Genomic DNA, 17,500 nt, shown 5'->3' on the forward strand with positions numbered 1-17,500 from the left:
CAACAAATGTTCCACAAACAGGGGTGGCCGCTGTGAGAAGGGACACACGCTCTATTTTTATAGTAATAGTTATAGTCATCAATCATTTTTAATATAAATGTAAACAGCTATACCCATACTTTCAATCATATCATGCATGGAACTATGTATATTATAGTAAGTACAGTCCGAGGCAGGCTGATTGCGCTTGAGTCATCAGAGGCCATGAACTACACGTGAGGCAAAGACGATCGCTTCATGTTGGACATTAGAGGTTGAGTGGCGCCCTCTAGCGTCTGACTGCATTACTAATCTACTACTAGATTTCTAAGGCCTATGTGGTTGGCAGTGTCTTTCGGTAGGCCTATGTGTGTCTGTAGTGAGACAGACCTTTCCTTCCATGACAAAATACCTAAGGCAGCATTAGAGCTATTTACTAATGAAACTATATTTTCTAAAAAATATTTAAAAAGACTGAAAATACCATGTGTTTTTTTAATTTTATTTTAATATTTTTGTCTTCCCACCAGTAAACGCATAGCTGCTTTGATGACCATTTCAACGTTTTGTTTGTCCTTATTCTTTCTGTCCAGGCCTATTTTAAGGCTAATGTGGTTGCTATCAAACTCAATCTAAGTGCACGCCTGGAAAGCAGACCCTAAGCATTTCCGAGCCGTGTAAATAAACTTGACTTAAATCAAATCTGGTCCGTCTGAGTTCTGGTTCTCCATGTGTGTTGAGTCCCGAAGCACACAGTGCTCACACGGTGGTTCTGGTTCTCCATGTGTGTTGAGTCCCAAAGCACACCGTGCTCACACCGTGGTTCTGGTTCTCCGTCTGAGTTCTGGTTCTCCGTCTGAGTTCTGGTTCTCCATGTGTGTTAAGTCCCAAAGCACACAGTGCTCACACGGTGGTTCTGGTTCTCCGTCTGAGTTCTGGTTCTCCATGTGTGTTAAGTCCCAAAGCACACAATGCTCACACGGTGGTTCTGGTTCTCCGTCTTAGTTCTGGTTCTCCATGTGTGTTGAGTCCTAAAGCACACAGTGCTCACACGGTGGTTCTGGTTCTCCATGTGTGTTGAGTCCCAAAGCACACAGTGCTCACACGGTGGTTCTGGTTCTCCGTCTGAGTTCTGGTTCTCCATGTGTGTTGAGTCCTAAAGCACACAGTGCTCACACGGTGGTTCTGGTTCTCCATGTCTGTTGAGTCCTAAAGCACACAGTGCTCACACGGTGGTTCTGGTTCTCCGTCTGAGTTCTGGTTCTCCATGTGTGTTAAGTCCCAAAGCACACAGTGCTCACACGGTGGTTCCCTTTGATGTGTTGACGTGTTAACGTGTTCGATTTAGACTCTCTGTTCTGCCCGTCAGTGCTTTAATGCTCGTACATATTACTAATGCCAGATGAAATTAATCCTTTTATCTTGATTGGTTTATGCTATTAGTGTAGAAAAGCATGTTTCAAATCTTAAAAGATGTTAACATATTTTATTAAATAATAGTATACAGGCGTTCTATCTTATTAAACAATTCCAACATACCCCATACAAGCAAAACATTGACTACCCAGACTAAAGCAAACACAAACTGAACCAGTTGTTCTTTTATGCACAAGAATACTTGCCATTTATGCTTCTACATCTGTGTGATGTGTGCAGACCCATCCAGCATGTAATAGGACCCAACGAGACCGTCTCCTCCTGAGTTCTGCTGTTTGCAGAGGCCGGGGCTTCAGCGCAGACCGCCAGCGACCGCCTCGAGGGGGGCCCTTTGTGGAAATCTAAAACTGAGGGTCAGGGTGGGATTGTGTCCTGGATTAGTGGCACATCAACAGGAAATTAAGTTTGAGGAATGGGCCCAAAAGATGTTGACTCTAAGTGTTTTGGTTGACCATACCATGGATGGAATGTGTGGATCACACACATTATAGGCCTACTAATCTATTTAATACTTTACGTTGGATAAATGTATGTAACTTTATAAATTATTAAACTAATTTATAGTTATTACAGGAATACTTTCTCAAACTACTAATACATTGATGCTAAAGATAAGGTCAAGAAATAAACCGCGGGGTCAGGTCATCATGTTGTGTAACGTTACATCGAATTGATAGGATTTCAGCCGTTAGATGGCGATAGAGAAAAAGGCCAAGATGTCCCAGCAGCCACTGGCCCGTCTTTTGTTCTTCAAGTCTCGACTTATTGTTTTATTGTATCAAGAAAGTTTTAAACGCTTTTCACTTTACCCTCTTCCAGGAATGGAAATACTGTATAGACAACACACAAAACACTTCGGTTGTAAATAATTACATTCAATGCTGAAGGATAAGGCACATGATGTATTTCTTCCCCCATATCTGTTTGCTTTTAACACGGGTTTACTTAAGCCTGCAGTGCTCGGTAAGCATCGCCATTGTCCTCCTTGCTTAAATTTCGGGGCTAAATCCGTGAGGTTTTACGCACGGGTCCCACTTCTGCTTCCAAAAACCTTGGTCCAATCAGAGCAGAGCTGCTCTGCCGGGGCTCTCGTCCCCTCTCCCCAAAGTGGTATATGTACCGCAAGACTCAGCCAGAGTCCTTTACTCGACACATACTTCAGATAAGTAAGAAGACGCAAAAGGTTCAGGATTTTGGGGGAGTTTGTTCTGCAGAAGGAGACTCCTCAAGAGGTCTGTCTCTCTTGCAGATAACAGAGTTCGAGCTGATTCTGGCCCGTTTGGGAGCCTGATGTCTCTGCATTTATCTCCAGAATCAACCTGAGGTTCCGAGTGGCAAGTGAAGAAGTAACCCCTTAAAGGTTGTTGAAGAAGAAAATGGATACCAGATTGTTATGGCTGTTCTCTCAACTCTTAGTAGCTTTTTGCACGGGACAAGACACGGAAACAGAGCCGGAGCAACCGGAGGAGATCCCAGAGGGCGCATCCACTCTGGCGTTCGTGTTCGATGTGACCGGCTCCATGTACGACGACCTGGTCCAAGTGATCGAAGGCGCGTCTAAGATACTGGAGACGTCCCTGAGCAGACCCAAGAGACCGCTGTACAACTTCGCGCTTGTCCCCTTTCACGATCCAGGTAGGACGACACAATAAGACACCAGAACCCACGTCAACACTCAGCGTCTCCACACTCCGTGCGCTGTACAATATGTTGCGCGGAGTTTGGGTCACCTCAGGATGAGTGAGGCATTTACCGATTTACCACTTGAGTTGCCTAACAAAACCACGTGATAATGTGAGAAATTAAATGGCTTGCTGACACTGTTTGCATGCCCGATGTCCCTCACACCTCCGTCACAGATAGGCCCCCTGCGGCCGCTCTCTGTTCTCCACAGATGTTCTGCTCACTATCATTAGCATTCCGCATTAGTTACTGTGCGCCGTTGACTTTGGGTTTGGTGATCTTCTCCCTCTTAGTATCATCACGGGCCTCTGCTGACTGATGATGGGTAGTCCATGTCTAGAAAAAGCCAGCAAACACCTGACAAAACTATGTGCGTGAGTGCGTGCGTGCGTGTGTGTTGGGGGAGGCATATATTATGAATAGGAATAGGAAGAGAGGGAGAGGGAGAGGGAGAGAGAGAGGGAAAAAGCATGTTGATGTGTGTGCTAAAGACACCGATCACACATCACAGTTAGAGTCAATGTTTTAATGATTTGCCCAATGGGTTCACCGCTGTCCCAGGACGGTGCAGTCATTATAAAGGGAGAAGCCGGGATGGGGAGTCATTGAGTGGGGGGGGCGATGGGGGCCAGGTAGTGAACAGACAGCAGGAGGAGAGAGATACCAGATGTGTGCTGGACTCAGATGCTCATTTTCAGCATTTGCAGAGAATCACATTTCTCCGTGATCGCTTCGTTCCTCTGCGCCAAGAACAATGAATTCATTGAAGTTCAACGTGTGCGCCATGTTTCAATACACCCCACGTATAACACATGGGGAACACATTCATCCATTGTTGTTGCAGTGGCACAGAGAAGGTTTATTGTTGACCAATATAAGATCATGACTTCATACATGTGAGCCGTGCTGTCTAATGGAGCCCCAGAACACATCTCCTCCTCAAGGCCCCTGGTCGGCTCGGCCTCCTTCTCCTTCAGACTGCTTCTCCTTCAGACTGCTTCTCCTTCAGCCGTCCACGTATTGGTCCTTCTGGGGTTAAGTGCTCCTGATCCTGTCGTAGTGACGTCTCCTGGTTCCACTGACTAGATGTTCTTCCTAATGTTTACAAGGATGTCAGCATGGGTCCCCCCCAAGGGTACAGAGTAATGATTAGTACAGCACACTCCACACTGGCCCGCCTCCAACCGCTGCCTTAACCCCAGACCCCCTCCTCCCCTCCCCTCCTTCCCTCCTCCCCTCCTCCACCCCTCCCTTCTCCCCCCTCCCCTCCCTCCTCCCCTCCTCCACCCCTCCCTTCTCCCCCCTCCCCTCCCTCCTCCACCCTCCCCCTCCCTCCTCCCATCCTCCTCCCCCTCCCCTCCCCCTCCCTCCCCCCCTCCCCCCCGGTGTTCCTCCAGCTCTACAGTTGTTCCTTTCCCCTGCCTTCAGTGACCCCAGTGACAGCGCTGGGCCTCCTGTTTGACTGGGCTGCTCTGACCCAGAGGGAAGCCCCCCCTGAGGGTCACACTGCAATCTGACACAGTCAACACAATGTGTTTGGAAGCCTGTGTACAATTTGCTCGTGTAATTGTGTTAGTGTGTCTGTTTGTGCTTGAGTGTGTGTGTGTGTGTGTGTGTGTTTGTGTTTGTTTGTGCTTGCTCGTGTGTGTGTGTGTGTGTGTGTGTGTGTGTGTGTGTGTGTGTGTGTGTGTGTGTGTGTGTGTGTGTGTGTGTGTGTGTGTGTGTGTGTGTGTGTGTGTGTGTGTGTGTGTGTGTGTGTGTGTGTGTGTGCTGTTTGGCCTGAAAGTCGTGGTCACTCGTGTGGGGAGAACCCTCCCACACGACTCCCTCTGTACTGCCCCCTCCTGCTCCCCTCCCCCCCCCCCGCTGTGTCCCATCCGGCAGAGAAAGAAAGAAAAAATAAACATAATTTGGATGTAGCTCTTCTGCAAAGATGTCAGTATTTTAATGGTTTTCAGTCTGTAGGTTTCAGTCTGTGGGTTTCAGTCTGTGAGTTAAGGTTTCAGTCTGTAGTTCTCAGTCTGTAGGTTTCAGTCTGTAGTTCTCAGTCTGTAGGTCTCAGTCTGTAGTTCTCAGTCTGTAGGTTTCAGTCTGTGAGTTAAGGTTTCAGTCTGTAGTTCTCAGTCTGTAGGTTTCAGTCTGTAGTTCTCAGTCTGTAGGTTTCAGTCTATAGGTTTCAGTCTGTAGTTCTCAGTCTGTGGGTTTCAGTCTGTAGTTCTCAGTCTGTAGGTTCTCAGTCTGTAGGTTTCAGTCTGTGAGTTAAGGTTTCAGTCTGTAGTTCTCAGTCTGTGGGTTTCAGTCTGTAGGTTTCAGTCTGTAGGTCTCAGTCTGTAGGTTTCATTCTGTATTTCTCAGTCTGTAGTTCTCAGTCTGTAGGTTCCAGTCTGTAGGTCTCAGTCTGTAGGTTTCAGTCTGTGAGTTAAGGTTTCAGTCTGTAGTTCTCAGTCTGTAGGTTTCAGTCTGTAGGTTTCAGTCTGTAGTTCTCAGTCTGTAGGTTTCAGTCTGTAGGTTTCAGTCTGTAGTTCTCAGTCTGTAGGTCTCAATCTGTAGGTTTCAGTCTGTAGGTTTCAGTCTGTAGGTTTCAGTCTGTAGGTTTCAGTCTGTAGGTTTCAGTCTGTGGGTCTCAGTCTGTAGGTTTCAGTCTGTAGTTCTCAGTCTGTAGTTCTCAGTCTGTAGGTTTCAGTCTGTAGGTCTCAGTCTGTAGGTTTCAGTCTGTAGGTCTCAGTCTGTAGGTTTCAGTCTGTAGGTCTCAGTCTGTAGGTTTCAGTCCGTGGGTCTCAGTCTGCAGGTCTCAGTCTGCAGGTCTCAGTCTGCAGGTCTCAGTCTGTGGGACCTCCACTATGCTTGGAGGATGTGTTCTGGTAGCTGGTAACAGACGCTGATCTTAAGACTGGGAGCTGTGGTTCCGGGCCTTTGGTTGAGGACCCTTCAGTTAGTCTCAACCATTCACTGAGTTTCATTCAGAGTAATCCTCTGCTTCTGCTCTTCTCTACCTCCTCTGACGTCCGCACACACATGTTGCTCCTCATAAACACTACCCTGTGAAAACGTGTGTGTGTGTGTGTGTGTGTGTGTGTGTGTGTGTGTGTGTGTGTGTGTGTGTGTGTGTGTGTGTGTGTGTGTGTGTGTGTGTGTGGAGCTGGTCAAAGCTGTGGGTCAGTGGAATGCCAGTATACTTAACACTTACAGTAATAAACACACATTAACATAGGTATGGCCCCACTGTGTGTTAAAAAGCTAACGGCCATACAAAGACACAACAACAACAACTACCAACTATGTATTGTACTAGCCCGAGACTATTTCCTTGTATAACAGTTTCCCAAATATCAGCTGATGTTTTTAGCTCTACTTGCTGGTTGTGTTCTCAGCCCGTTAGTGCTTCCTTGGAGAGTGCTTCATGCACAGCGCTGAATGGTACTCAGGGCTGTTGTTATTTAATGCGGTTCATTAAAGCGTCGACCAGTCTCAGAAGGGCTCACTGTCCCCAGCCCCCCCCCCCCCCCCGACCAGCCTCTGGGTTGGAGGTAGGAGATGCACCCGGTCCCTGGGTGTGGAGACATGAGAGGAGATGATGGCAGGACTACTAACCAACCTGCCTGATCAAAGGAGCTCATCCCCGGGAAAGAAGCCTTCATTAACCGCCCCGCGCCCCCCCCCCCAGCACACCCTCTTCCCCTTCCCGTCAACCTTTAACCCATGTCCTCCTCTAGCTGGGATTGGTCGCCCCCCCCTGCAGATGACAGGGGGCCCAGCCTCAGTAATGATACTATCAGGCTGGAATGCCGAGTGGAGGGCGGGGCCTCGGACCGAGCGGGGCGGTCCCTCTGGGACCCAAAGTGCCGGGTGGGGACGAGGGACGGCCTGTAATCTGGGAGGGGCCGGCGCGCGCCTCCAGGTTGGGTAGCTTTCGACCCCGTTGAGCTTTGTGATCACAGGTCAGGGGTCACCTGCCTCGGCTTTCATCTTGGAGCGGCAGAGCATACCTGATAGGGGCCGAGGAGGAAGACCTCCCTGCTGCTGGAGGAGGAGGGGGAGGAGGATGAAGGGTTATGGCCTGCACTGCAGCGGCCTGACCTGACCCATAGGGGCCTCCCTAACCCTGAGGGACCTCCCTAACCCACTGGGGCCTCCCTAACCCATAGGGGCCTCCCTAACCCATAGGGGCCCCCCTAACCCTAACCCATAGGGGCCTCCCTAACCCATAGAGGCCTCCCTAACCCATAGGGGCCTCCCTAACCCATAGGGGCCCCCCTAACCCTAACCCATAGGGGCCTCCCTAACCCATAGAGGCCTCCCTAACCCATAGGGGCCTCCCTAACCCATAGGGGCCTCCCTAACCCATAGGGGCCCCCCTAACCCTAACCCACTGGGGCCTCCCTAGCCCATAGGGGCCCCCCTAACCCTAACCCACTGGGGCCTCCCTAACCCATAGGGGCCCCCCTAACCCTAACCCACTGGGGCCTCCCTAGCCCATAGGGGCCCCCCTAACCCTAACCCACTGGGGCCTCCCTAACCCATAGGGGCCTCCCTAGCCCATAGGGGCCTCCCTAACCCTAACCCATAGGGGCCTCCCTAACCCATAGGGGCCTCCCTAACCCTAACCCATAGGGGCCTCCCTAACCCATAGGGGCCTCCCTAACCCATAGGGGCCTCCCTAACCCATAGGGGCCTCCTAACCCATAGGGCCCCTCTAACCCTGAGGGACCTCCCTAACCCACTGGGGCCTCCCTAACCCATAGGGGCCTCCCTAACCCATAGGGGCCTCCCTAACCCTAACCCATAGGGGCCTCCCTAACCCATAGGGGCCTCCCTAACCCTAACCCATAGGGGCCTCCCTAACCCATAGGGGCCCCCCTAACCCTAACCCATAGGGGCCTCCCTAACCCATAGAGGCCTCCCTAACCCATAGGGGCCTCCCTAACCCATAGGGGCCTCCCTAACCCATAGAGGCCTCCCTAACCCATAGGGGCCTCCCTAACCCATAGGGGCCTCCCTAACCCATAGGGGCCTCCCTAACCCATAGAGGCCTCCCTAACCCATAGGGGCCTCCCTAACCCATAGGGGCCTCCCTAACCCATAGGGGCCTCCCTAACCCATAGAGGCCTCCCTAACCCATAGGGGCCTCCCTAACCCATAGGGGCCCCCCTAACCCATAGGGGCCTCCCTAACCCATAGAGGCCTCCCTAACCCATAGGGGCCTCCCTAACCCTGAGGGGCCTCCCTAACCCTGAGGGGCCTCCCTAACCCATAGGGGCCTCCCTAACCCTGAGGGGCATTGCTGGCATTTTCGTTTTGATGAACAATGACGGCATGGATGGAGGTCAGAGAGGGAGAGAGGGAGAGGAGAGAGGGAGAGGAGAGAGGGAGAGGAGAGAGGGAGAGGAGAGAGAGGAGAGAGAGATAGAGGAGAGAGAGATAGAGGAGAGAGGGAGAGGAGGGAGAGGAGAGAGAGGAGAGGAGAGATAGAGGAGAGAGAGAGAGGAGAGAGAGATAGAGGAGAGAGGGAGAGGAGAGGGAGGAGAGAGGGAGAGGAGAGAGAGGAGAGAGGGAGAGGAGAGAGAGGAGAGGAGGAGAGAGGGAGAGAGGAGAGGAGAGAGGGAGAGGGGAGAGGAGAGGGAGGAGAGAGGGAGAGGAGAGAGGGAGGAGAGAGGGAGAGGAGAGAGGGAGGAGAGCGAGGAGAGGGAGGAGAGTGGGAGGGAGGAGAGAGGGAGAGAGGAGAGGAGAGGGAGGAGAAAGGAGAGGAAGGAGAGAGGGAGAGAGGAGAGGCCTGTTCTACAGACCTAAAGACGACGTCTCTGAGGTTCAGCTTCAGGCTAAGCCGTCTTTGGTCGTCTTCCTCTGTGCTCACCTCAGCTGATGAGTTCAAAGATGTTGATACCCGACCAGCAGCCCTCCTCAAGCTTCTGTTGCATCACATTTCTGTGTATTATCTCCTGTTTATATCGTTCAATAGGCCCACATTGGCCTCATTACACAAGCCTCTCTTAAGATGGTTGAGAGGTCGTGATGCATAGATAGATCTTTTCTCTGTCTAAACAGGCGGTTACACAAGAGATGAAACCAAAAAGCATCAGAAGCACCTCCATGGTGGGGCCACCGCATTCTCTCTGGATGAACAAAGCTTTGAACCACGTCGTAAAGATTGGCAACCTGCAGGTGCCTCTGCACATTAAGCAGAGACACCTCATCAAGGACCCCGAGCTGTAGGCAGCTGGCTGTGAGCGCATCGGTGGGAGAATCCAGAGTCTGTTGTGTTACCGTGAGACTGAGGGGTATCATGAGACTGAGGGGTACCTCCACCGGCCCCATCATGAGACCGAGGGGTACCTCCAGCGGCCCCATCATGAGACCGAGGGGTACCTCCACCGGCCCCATCATGAGACCGAGGGGTACCTCCACCGGCCCCATCATGAGACTGAGGGGTACCTCCACCGGCCCCATCATGAGACTGAGGGGTACCTCCACCGGCCCCATCATGAGACCGAGGGGTACCTCCACCGGCCCCATCATGAGACCGAGGGGTACCTCCACCGGCCCCATCATGAGACCTAGGGGTACCTCCACCGGCCCCATCATGAGACCGAGGGGTACCTCCACCGGCCCCACCATGAGACCGAGGGGTACCTCCACCGGCCCCATCATGAGACCGAGGGGTACCTCCACCGGCCCCATCATGAGACCGAGGGGTACCTCCACCGGCCCCATCATGAGACCGAGGGGTACCTCCACCGGCCCCATCATGAGACCGAGGGGTACCTCCACCGGCCCCATCATGAGACTGAGGGGTACCTCCACCGGCCCTATCAGGCCTCCCACCTCCACATTGAGCACCCTGTTTGTGTCTCACAGGCCCTGGGCTCTCGCTGGGGGCTTCTGGGTTCAGGCGACCCGGTGCTGACCTTTCCAGGGTTTAAACACCCCTGTCTGAATTCCAGCCATCCTAATCTCTGGTGATAAACATCCTGGCTGAACCTGGAAGGCTTGTTTTCTTTAGGTCATGCACTACTGAGGCCATGAACTTCAGACTATACCGTCACGGGAGCAACCACAGCCATGGCTTCAGGTCTGAAGGGAAGGGAACATGGAAGGGATTTAAGTCCTTCAAAAGGCATTCCTTTAAAGGTGTTTTTTTTTTGTTTCTTAATCTCTGGGATCTCATAATTGATCCTAAAATACATAGATACTTAAAATGAACTGTGATTTATTGCATCCCCAAGGAATCTGACCCCTACCCTCCAGAATAACTTGTTTTGCAGAGCATGGTTAAGGTAATTTGTTCCTGTTTGGGGAGCAGACATGTTTTCTTGACCTACTGCTAAGTCTTACCATGTGTCCATCGTGTGAGCTTCTAGACACGTAGTCAACAACATTACTCTGAAACATGGCTTTCACTCCACAGATTAGACTAGCAGGAACACTGATCCGTCTACCGGACGCACAGAACCCCCCCCAAAGGGCCCATTTTCTACTTCTTACGTACTTTTGAGATGATTGAGGTGGCTAGCTTACCAACACATTTCGACCTCATGGCTACGGGGGCTCAGGGTGTAGGGTGTTGGTCATCATCGTTTACAATGCAGTCAATGCCAATTTGGAAAGAACATTGGACCTGTTGGAAGTAGGAGCCTAGTCTCTACTACTCCCTCCAGTACAGAGCTCCGATGGGCTTGCTGTACCGAAATATATATTTACTGAATTACTTCTGCCTTTTGGTCCTTTCATCAAAGGAATATAAGAGGTACATTTGGTAGCCATATTAAATTAGAGGCTAAGTATAGTCGTCTAGACTCTAATTGTAAAGGAAAAAAAGGAAAGATTCCCCCTCATTGGACTTTATAGCTGAGATTTTCATTATAATTTTATGACTTTTCATCATGCTGCTGGAATCCGGCTCCCTCATTCAGGACGATTAGATTTACCTTCTGGTGAATCAGAGGCCAGGGGCGACGTTCCCGTTGGAGGGGCGGTGCTTCAGGAATAACGTGACATCATGTCCTTTAAGGACTGTCAAATATAATGTAACACGTTCATCATATTTGTAACTTGCAAGCTGTTTCTCCACATTTTTTGTTTTTGATATAAAGTCATCTGTCAATGTGCCCTCTGAGATCTTGCTTCCTGATAAAGGACAGGCATTCCAGTAGAGGTCAAATGGAAGAGGCTTGTAACTGGATTTGTACCAATATCTATTATCCTTTCCCTGAGGCATAGTTTTTGGCGGTTGATTTTGACGCTCGCTCAAACTTTTGTTTCAACCTTGAATCTCTATTTACCGTAGAACCTTATTCTGATTGGTGTTGAATTAAACTAAACTGGTGTTAAAATAAACTGAAGCCACAAAATGAACATGGTCGAGAATGTCTATGTCTCTCTCTCTCTCTCTCTCTCTCTCTCTCTCTCTCTCTCTCTCTCTCTCTCTCTCTCTCTCTCTCTCTCTCTCTGGGAGGTTAGTTGTAAAGGCTGTGAGAGGTTGTATGTTTGTGTGTGAGTTAAATGGACAAAAGATGAGGGGACCACAAAGACAGCCAAACTAAGGGGCTAGTTATCTGACGGACTTGACCAGACCCCCCCTCGCCTTCCTTCTTTTGTTAAAATAAACACTCTCATCCAATGTAACAAACTCTAACCTTTCTTCTCCAAAACCCTTCCAGCACTAAGTGTTAATACAAACCTGATCCGTATTAAACCCACCGTGCTTGTTCTTCATTTGTTCCTTTGTAAATACTGGAATTGAAGTCCTAAGAAGAACAATTCGTCCTTTTTGGTGATTGGACTCAAAGTGAAAAACATTCAGGAGGGTTTCGTATTTCTAAATCCCTTCCTGACCTAAAGGTCATCATTTGATGCCTTGACCACGACGGCCTTCCTGCTCTCCCCGCCTCTCTCCTCCTCTCCTTAATCTACCACTGATCCCCAAACCTCTTGTTGCCTGGACGACGTTCACAACCAACACCTGTCTTCTGTTGCATTGTGGGGAGCAGCAGAGCATCTTGTGTAACCCTGTTGATGGATGGTAGATGGGTTTAGACCTCACCATCAACAATAGGGCTGTACAGAGATGGTGAGACCGGGCTGTGCAGAGAGGGTGAGACAGGGCTGTGCAGAGAGGGTGAGACAGGGCTGTGCAGAGAGGGTGAGACAGGGCTGTGCAGAGAGGGTGAGACAGGGCTGTGCAGAGAGGGTGAGACAGGGCTGTGCAGAGATGGATGAGGCTCAAGCCCTGCAGGAGGTCCAACATCATTAAAACATTAGATTCAGGGTTAATTATTCTCTTGCCGGTTGCCATGTATTCTGGGCCTTGCAGCGGGCCTTCAGACGCTGAGTCTGTGTCAGTCGGCCCACACACAAACAATTCTATTTCTGCTGTTTAATGTGGTTCATTTAACAAATCCCTCCCATCATCAGAATCATCTCTGGTGCTGTGGTCAGCATGGGCCCAGACAGCCAGCAGCTGACAGCGTTTACTGGCCTTCTTCCTGTTCCACAAGGAGAGCTATTGTGTGTCGGTTCACTGTTGCTGTGCCTGTGAGCCCACGTCTCCTAGGAACAGATTGCGAGGCGGATGCACACGCTCGGCACGCGATAATAAGGTCAAATTAAATGCGATCTTTCTTTTATGAGCACACCATTCTGAGTTTGTGGTTTGCGAGTGTCGGTAGCGAGGTTGCTCAAATCTATTCACCCTTGGCTTGAGTCATTCGGTTCATTTCGTTGCTTGTTCCAGGTTTTGTCTCCACTCTGGTTATTTTCCTTGTCTGCGTGACTTCTCATACGGCATTGTTCTGGTGGATGTTTGTTCCTAAATTAAATAGAGCTGTTGGATTCTGAATCACTCCCAGACAAAGTCACATATCGTTTTTTGACTCTTTTGTTTGTTAAATTGTTGACAGCAAAGGAGCTTTTCTAAATGCTCCATATCTCAATATCTTGGTGATATCTACCGCTGCCAGAATACACACAGACAGACAGTCAGACACGTCTGTGAGGGGGTGACGTTATGAGGCCCTGTGTGTGTATCGCTCCAGACCATCTGGTGGTGGGATACCTGTTGGGATCCATCTGCTTCCACTCCGGAATGCGGGATTGTTGGGAGTAATTGTTGAACATGTAGTTTGATATATCAGACGCACTGGAGTTATCAGTTCTGTGTGTGTGTGTGTGTGTGTGAGAGTGTGTGTGAGTGTGTGTGAGTGTGTGTGGTGTGTGTTTGTGTGTGAGTGTGTGTGTGTGTGTGTGTGTGTGTTTGTGTGTGTGTGTGTGTGTGTGTGTGTGTGTGTGTGTGTGTGTGTGTGTGTGTGTGTGTGTGTGTGTGTGTGTGTGTGTGTGTGTGTGTGTGTGTGTGTGTGTGTGTGTGTGTGTGTGTGTGTGTTCACCTCCAGCAGCTTGCTGATTACACAGCGTGTCTGCCTGGCGTCCAGACGGGTCGATTGAGGAGTTATGGCCCAGAGCTCCTAGACTGAGCTGTCGGCCGTCCTCCACCTGAACCGGAGGGCCCAGAGCCGGCTTGTTTCTGCTGCTCAGCGCTACGACCAACACACAGAGAGCTCTCTGTAGCAAGAAGAGCTGGCAGGAAACAGGGCAGGAAGAGACATAGAAGAGAGAGACAGAGCGATGTAGAGGAGAAGAGGTGAACTGAGAGAGGGAGAAAGGACTGAGAAATGGAACTTCCCTCTCATGACTTGATTCACTCTACTCATTCCATGAGTATTAGTGTCATTAAATAGCCAAGGACATTAGTGCTTCTGAGCAGTGAGCACTGTATCCAATAGGTGATTGTCACAGTGGCAGAATAGGTGAGCTCTTTGAATCCACCTTTACAGAGAGGAATAACAGTGTGTTCAAATGGCCAGGTTTAAGTCTCCAGGCATGAAAGAATCAAATAAATGAACCGAACTAGTGTCGACTGTTTTTCCATGACAAGACCAATCCTTCGTTGTAGCCAAGAAGCAAAGCAGCAATGCTTTCTCAGACTTGAACTTAGGGACGCATTTCCCAAATCAAGATTGCGATCCGAGCACAGACAACTTTTCGATTAAATCGACTTCACCGTCCTCCTCGATGTTGTGGACGGCTCCTTGGGCCCCGACTAACTCTCTGGCGAGTCGGATCGGATTTTGCCTGGAAAACATTAATGAGAGTACATTGAATGGAGGGCCATGGAAATCCCTGCTGGGACTGTTGCCAGGAAACAGAACGATGTTGTAGTCTCAACAGTGAAATGTGTGGGATCCCAATGAATGATCTCAAGCCTGAATATCAACTACAGAGCTACCTGGTTGGTTCCATACTGGTTTACTGGTTTGGCCCCCTAGTGATGACTGGTGTACTGGTACGGCACCCTAGTGATGACTGATGTACTGGTAGGGCACCCTAGTGATGACTGGTGTACTGGTAGGGCACCCTAGTGATGACTGGTGTACTGGTAGGGCACCCTAGTGATGACTGGTGTACTGGTTCGGCCCCCTAGTGATGACTGGTGTACTGGTTCGGCCCCCTAGTGATGACTGGTGTACTGGTTCGGCCCCCTAGTGATGACTGGTGTACTGGTAGGGCACCCTAGTGATGACTGGTGTACTGGTTCGGCCCCCTAGTGATGACTGGTGTACTGGTTCGTCCCCCTAGTGATGACTGGTGTACTGGTTCGGCCCCCTAGTGATGACTGGTGTACTGGTTCGGCCCCCTAGTGATGACTGGTGTACTGGTTCGGCCCCCTAGTGATGACTGGTGTACTGGTTCGGCCCCCTAGTGATGACTGGTGTACTGGTTCGGCCCCCTAGTGATGACTGGTGTACTCTACTGGAGTCTTGGGAACGTTCCCCGCAAGGAAAAATATGTCAGCTTTTCCAACTGAAGGGTTTGGCTGACGTTTGGTTTTCCGTTGGCCGGTGCCAGACACATTTCCATGTTAGTTTTGTAAAGAGTTGTGATCGCCACGCCACGCCCCCCCCCCCCCCCCCCCCCCCCCCCCCTCCATGGACCGACTCTTCATCCAGAGGGACTCTCTATTTGGGTTGAATTGTTTGTGAAGGTTTGCTCTTTATTTTGTCTGCCCTCTGTTCAACCCTGCTCCCCGAGTTTAGGGCAAAAGTTGTCCCGATTATTTGAGACAACTCTGGCTTCCCCTTCTCCTCTCCTTCAGGGATCGGTTGTAACTGCCCACCTGCCAACAAGGGACCTTTGTTTTACAACATGCTTACATGGGCAGAATAGCAATGGTTGTGTGTGTGTGTGTGTGTGTGTGTGTGTGTGTGTGTGTGTGTGTGTGTGTGTGTGTGTGTGTGTTTCTGTATGTATGTGCACGTGTGTGTAATGTATGTGTGTGTGTGTGTGTGTGTGTGTGTGTGTGTGCGTGTTTCTGTATGTATGTGCACGTGTGTGTGTAATGTGTGTGTGTGTGTGTGTGTGTGTGTGTGTGTGTGTGTGTGTGTGTGTGTGTGTGTGTGTGTGTGTGTGTGTGTGTGTGTGTGTGTGTGTGTGTGTGTGTGTGTGTGTGTGTGTGTGCTGCCTCTCAACAGGCGTAGTGAACATCACAGCTGCAGCAGCTGAACTCACCGGCGGACTCCACTGCACTCAGCAGCTCATTAAGAGGCTCAACAAAGGACGCTACGCTAGCAGAGTAGCTGCTAGCGCTGGTCCTGGTAGAGTGCCCCTCTGGCCCAGTGCCAAGTGCCCAGTAACCAGTGCCCAGTAACCAGTAACCAGTGCCCCTCTGGCCCAGTGCCCAGTGCCCAGTAACCAGTAACCAGTGCCCCTCTGGCCCAGTGCCCAGTGCCCAGTAACCAGTGCCCAGTGCCCAGTAACCAGTAACCAGTGCCCCTCTGGCCCAGTGCCCAGTGCCCAGTGCCCAGTAACCAGTAACCAGTGCCCCTCTGGCCCAGTGCCCAGTGCCCAGTAACCAGTGCCCAGTAACCAGTGCCCTGGGCCAGAGGGGAACTGGTTACTGGGCACTGGTTACTGGGCACTGGGCAATGGTTACTGGGCACTGGGCACTGGTTACTGGGCACTGGGCACTGGGCACTGGGCACTGGGCACTGGGCACTGGGCACTGGGCCAGAGGGGCACTGGTTACTGGGCACTGTTTACTTGGCGCTGGGCGCTGGTTACTGGTTACTGGGCACTGGTTACTGGGCACTGGGCACTGGGCGCTGGTTGCTGGTTACTGGGCACTGGTTACTGGTTACTGGTTACTGGGTACTGGTTACTGGGCACTGGTTACTGGTTACTGGTTACTGGTTACTGGGTACTGGTTACTGGTTACTGGGCGCTGGGCTTTGCTCAGATATGAATAGAAATAAACAGTTAGGAGACCAACAGTGTTAAAGTCTTGCACAATAAGAGATAATACAATGAAATTAAACAAAATAAACTATAAAATAAATGCCATGGTATTTAAAAATATGAAAGAAATACATGTAATATTGGAAAGACTTGAAGATATTAAGACTTCATTCTATCATGTCGGAACATTTCCTATTTTTGAAATAGGTATTGTCAACGGAAGCTCCCAGAGCCAACAGCCAGCACAGTTTACAGCGCTAAGCTCTCAACCCTTCTCCCGTCTCAGGACTTTGAACGTCTTTCTTATCTTCTCGTCTTGTGACTGACTCAAAGAGCAGCTGTTTCGTCAGGAACAGGAAGAATTTGCCTCATTCCTGAACTCACTGTCTTGGCCATAAATATGTTCAGTGTGTCTCCATCTCTCTGACCCCTTATCCTCTAGACATATTTACTTTCCTCAATGTTTACCGAGAGGAAGTTCTGCCTATCTCGATTGCGAGGTCAGATCAGGATGTTCAGACATCACAGGCTGAACCATTTGCCAATGAAAATATGAAAACTGTTTCAGGTTTTTTATTTCGGTACACGTTAACCGTGTTGCCTATTAATAATGATCTCTCTGTGTTGCAGAGATCGGACCTGTTACCATCACAACAGACCCAAAGAAGTTCCAGTACGAGCTGAGGGAGCTGTATGTCCAGGTGGGTCTACCGCATTATAAACAGGAAGTCTTGCCTTTTGTTTGAGACGTTTTAACTCCAACACATCCTTGTCGGAAAATAATCTTTTTCTGATTAGACAAGTCTTTTGTGTCATGATTACGGTTTTGTTTATTTACATTTATTTTATTATTTGTCCTAGTTGAGACCGTAAATGAAATACGTCAATACGTCTTGCAAAGTTTGTGTAGTAGTAGTAAAGAAATAGATGCTGACTAGCATAGCATTATATATGAAGTATTCCCATAACTGATTTTCCAAAGACAACAACATGCAGTGGACCAGTGAGGCGTAGAACGTTGTGTGATTGTTGAGGGTCATAGTAAGTGTTATCTGTATCTCCTAGTTGAGAGGTGCCAGACCTGGGACTCTTGTCCATCCCCTCTCATGGAGGTTCATCC

General features: G+C 50.0%; 1 protein-coding gene across 1 annotated transcript in view; it reads left to right on the forward strand.

Annotated features, from left to right (window-relative positions):
- The first annotated feature begins 2,511 nt into the window (after positions 1–2,511).
- The window catches only part of hmcn1 (hemicentin 1), a 111,228-nt gene continuing 96,239 nt past the window's right edge, over positions 2,512–17,500 (forward strand). Inside the window, 2 exon segments of the mRNA XM_030372183.1 lie at positions 2,512–3,051; positions 17,011–17,081. Of these exon segments, the coding sequence (XP_030228043.1) occupies positions 2,793–3,051; positions 17,011–17,081 (330 nt within the window). The 5' untranslated portion in view covers positions 2,512–2,792.

This window comes from Gadus morhua, chromosome 12 (genome assembly GCF_902167405.1).
Source record: "Gadus morhua chromosome 12, gadMor3.0, whole genome shotgun sequence".
In the NCBI taxonomy this organism is placed as follows: Eukaryota; Metazoa; Chordata; class Actinopteri; order Gadiformes; family Gadidae; genus Gadus; species Gadus morhua.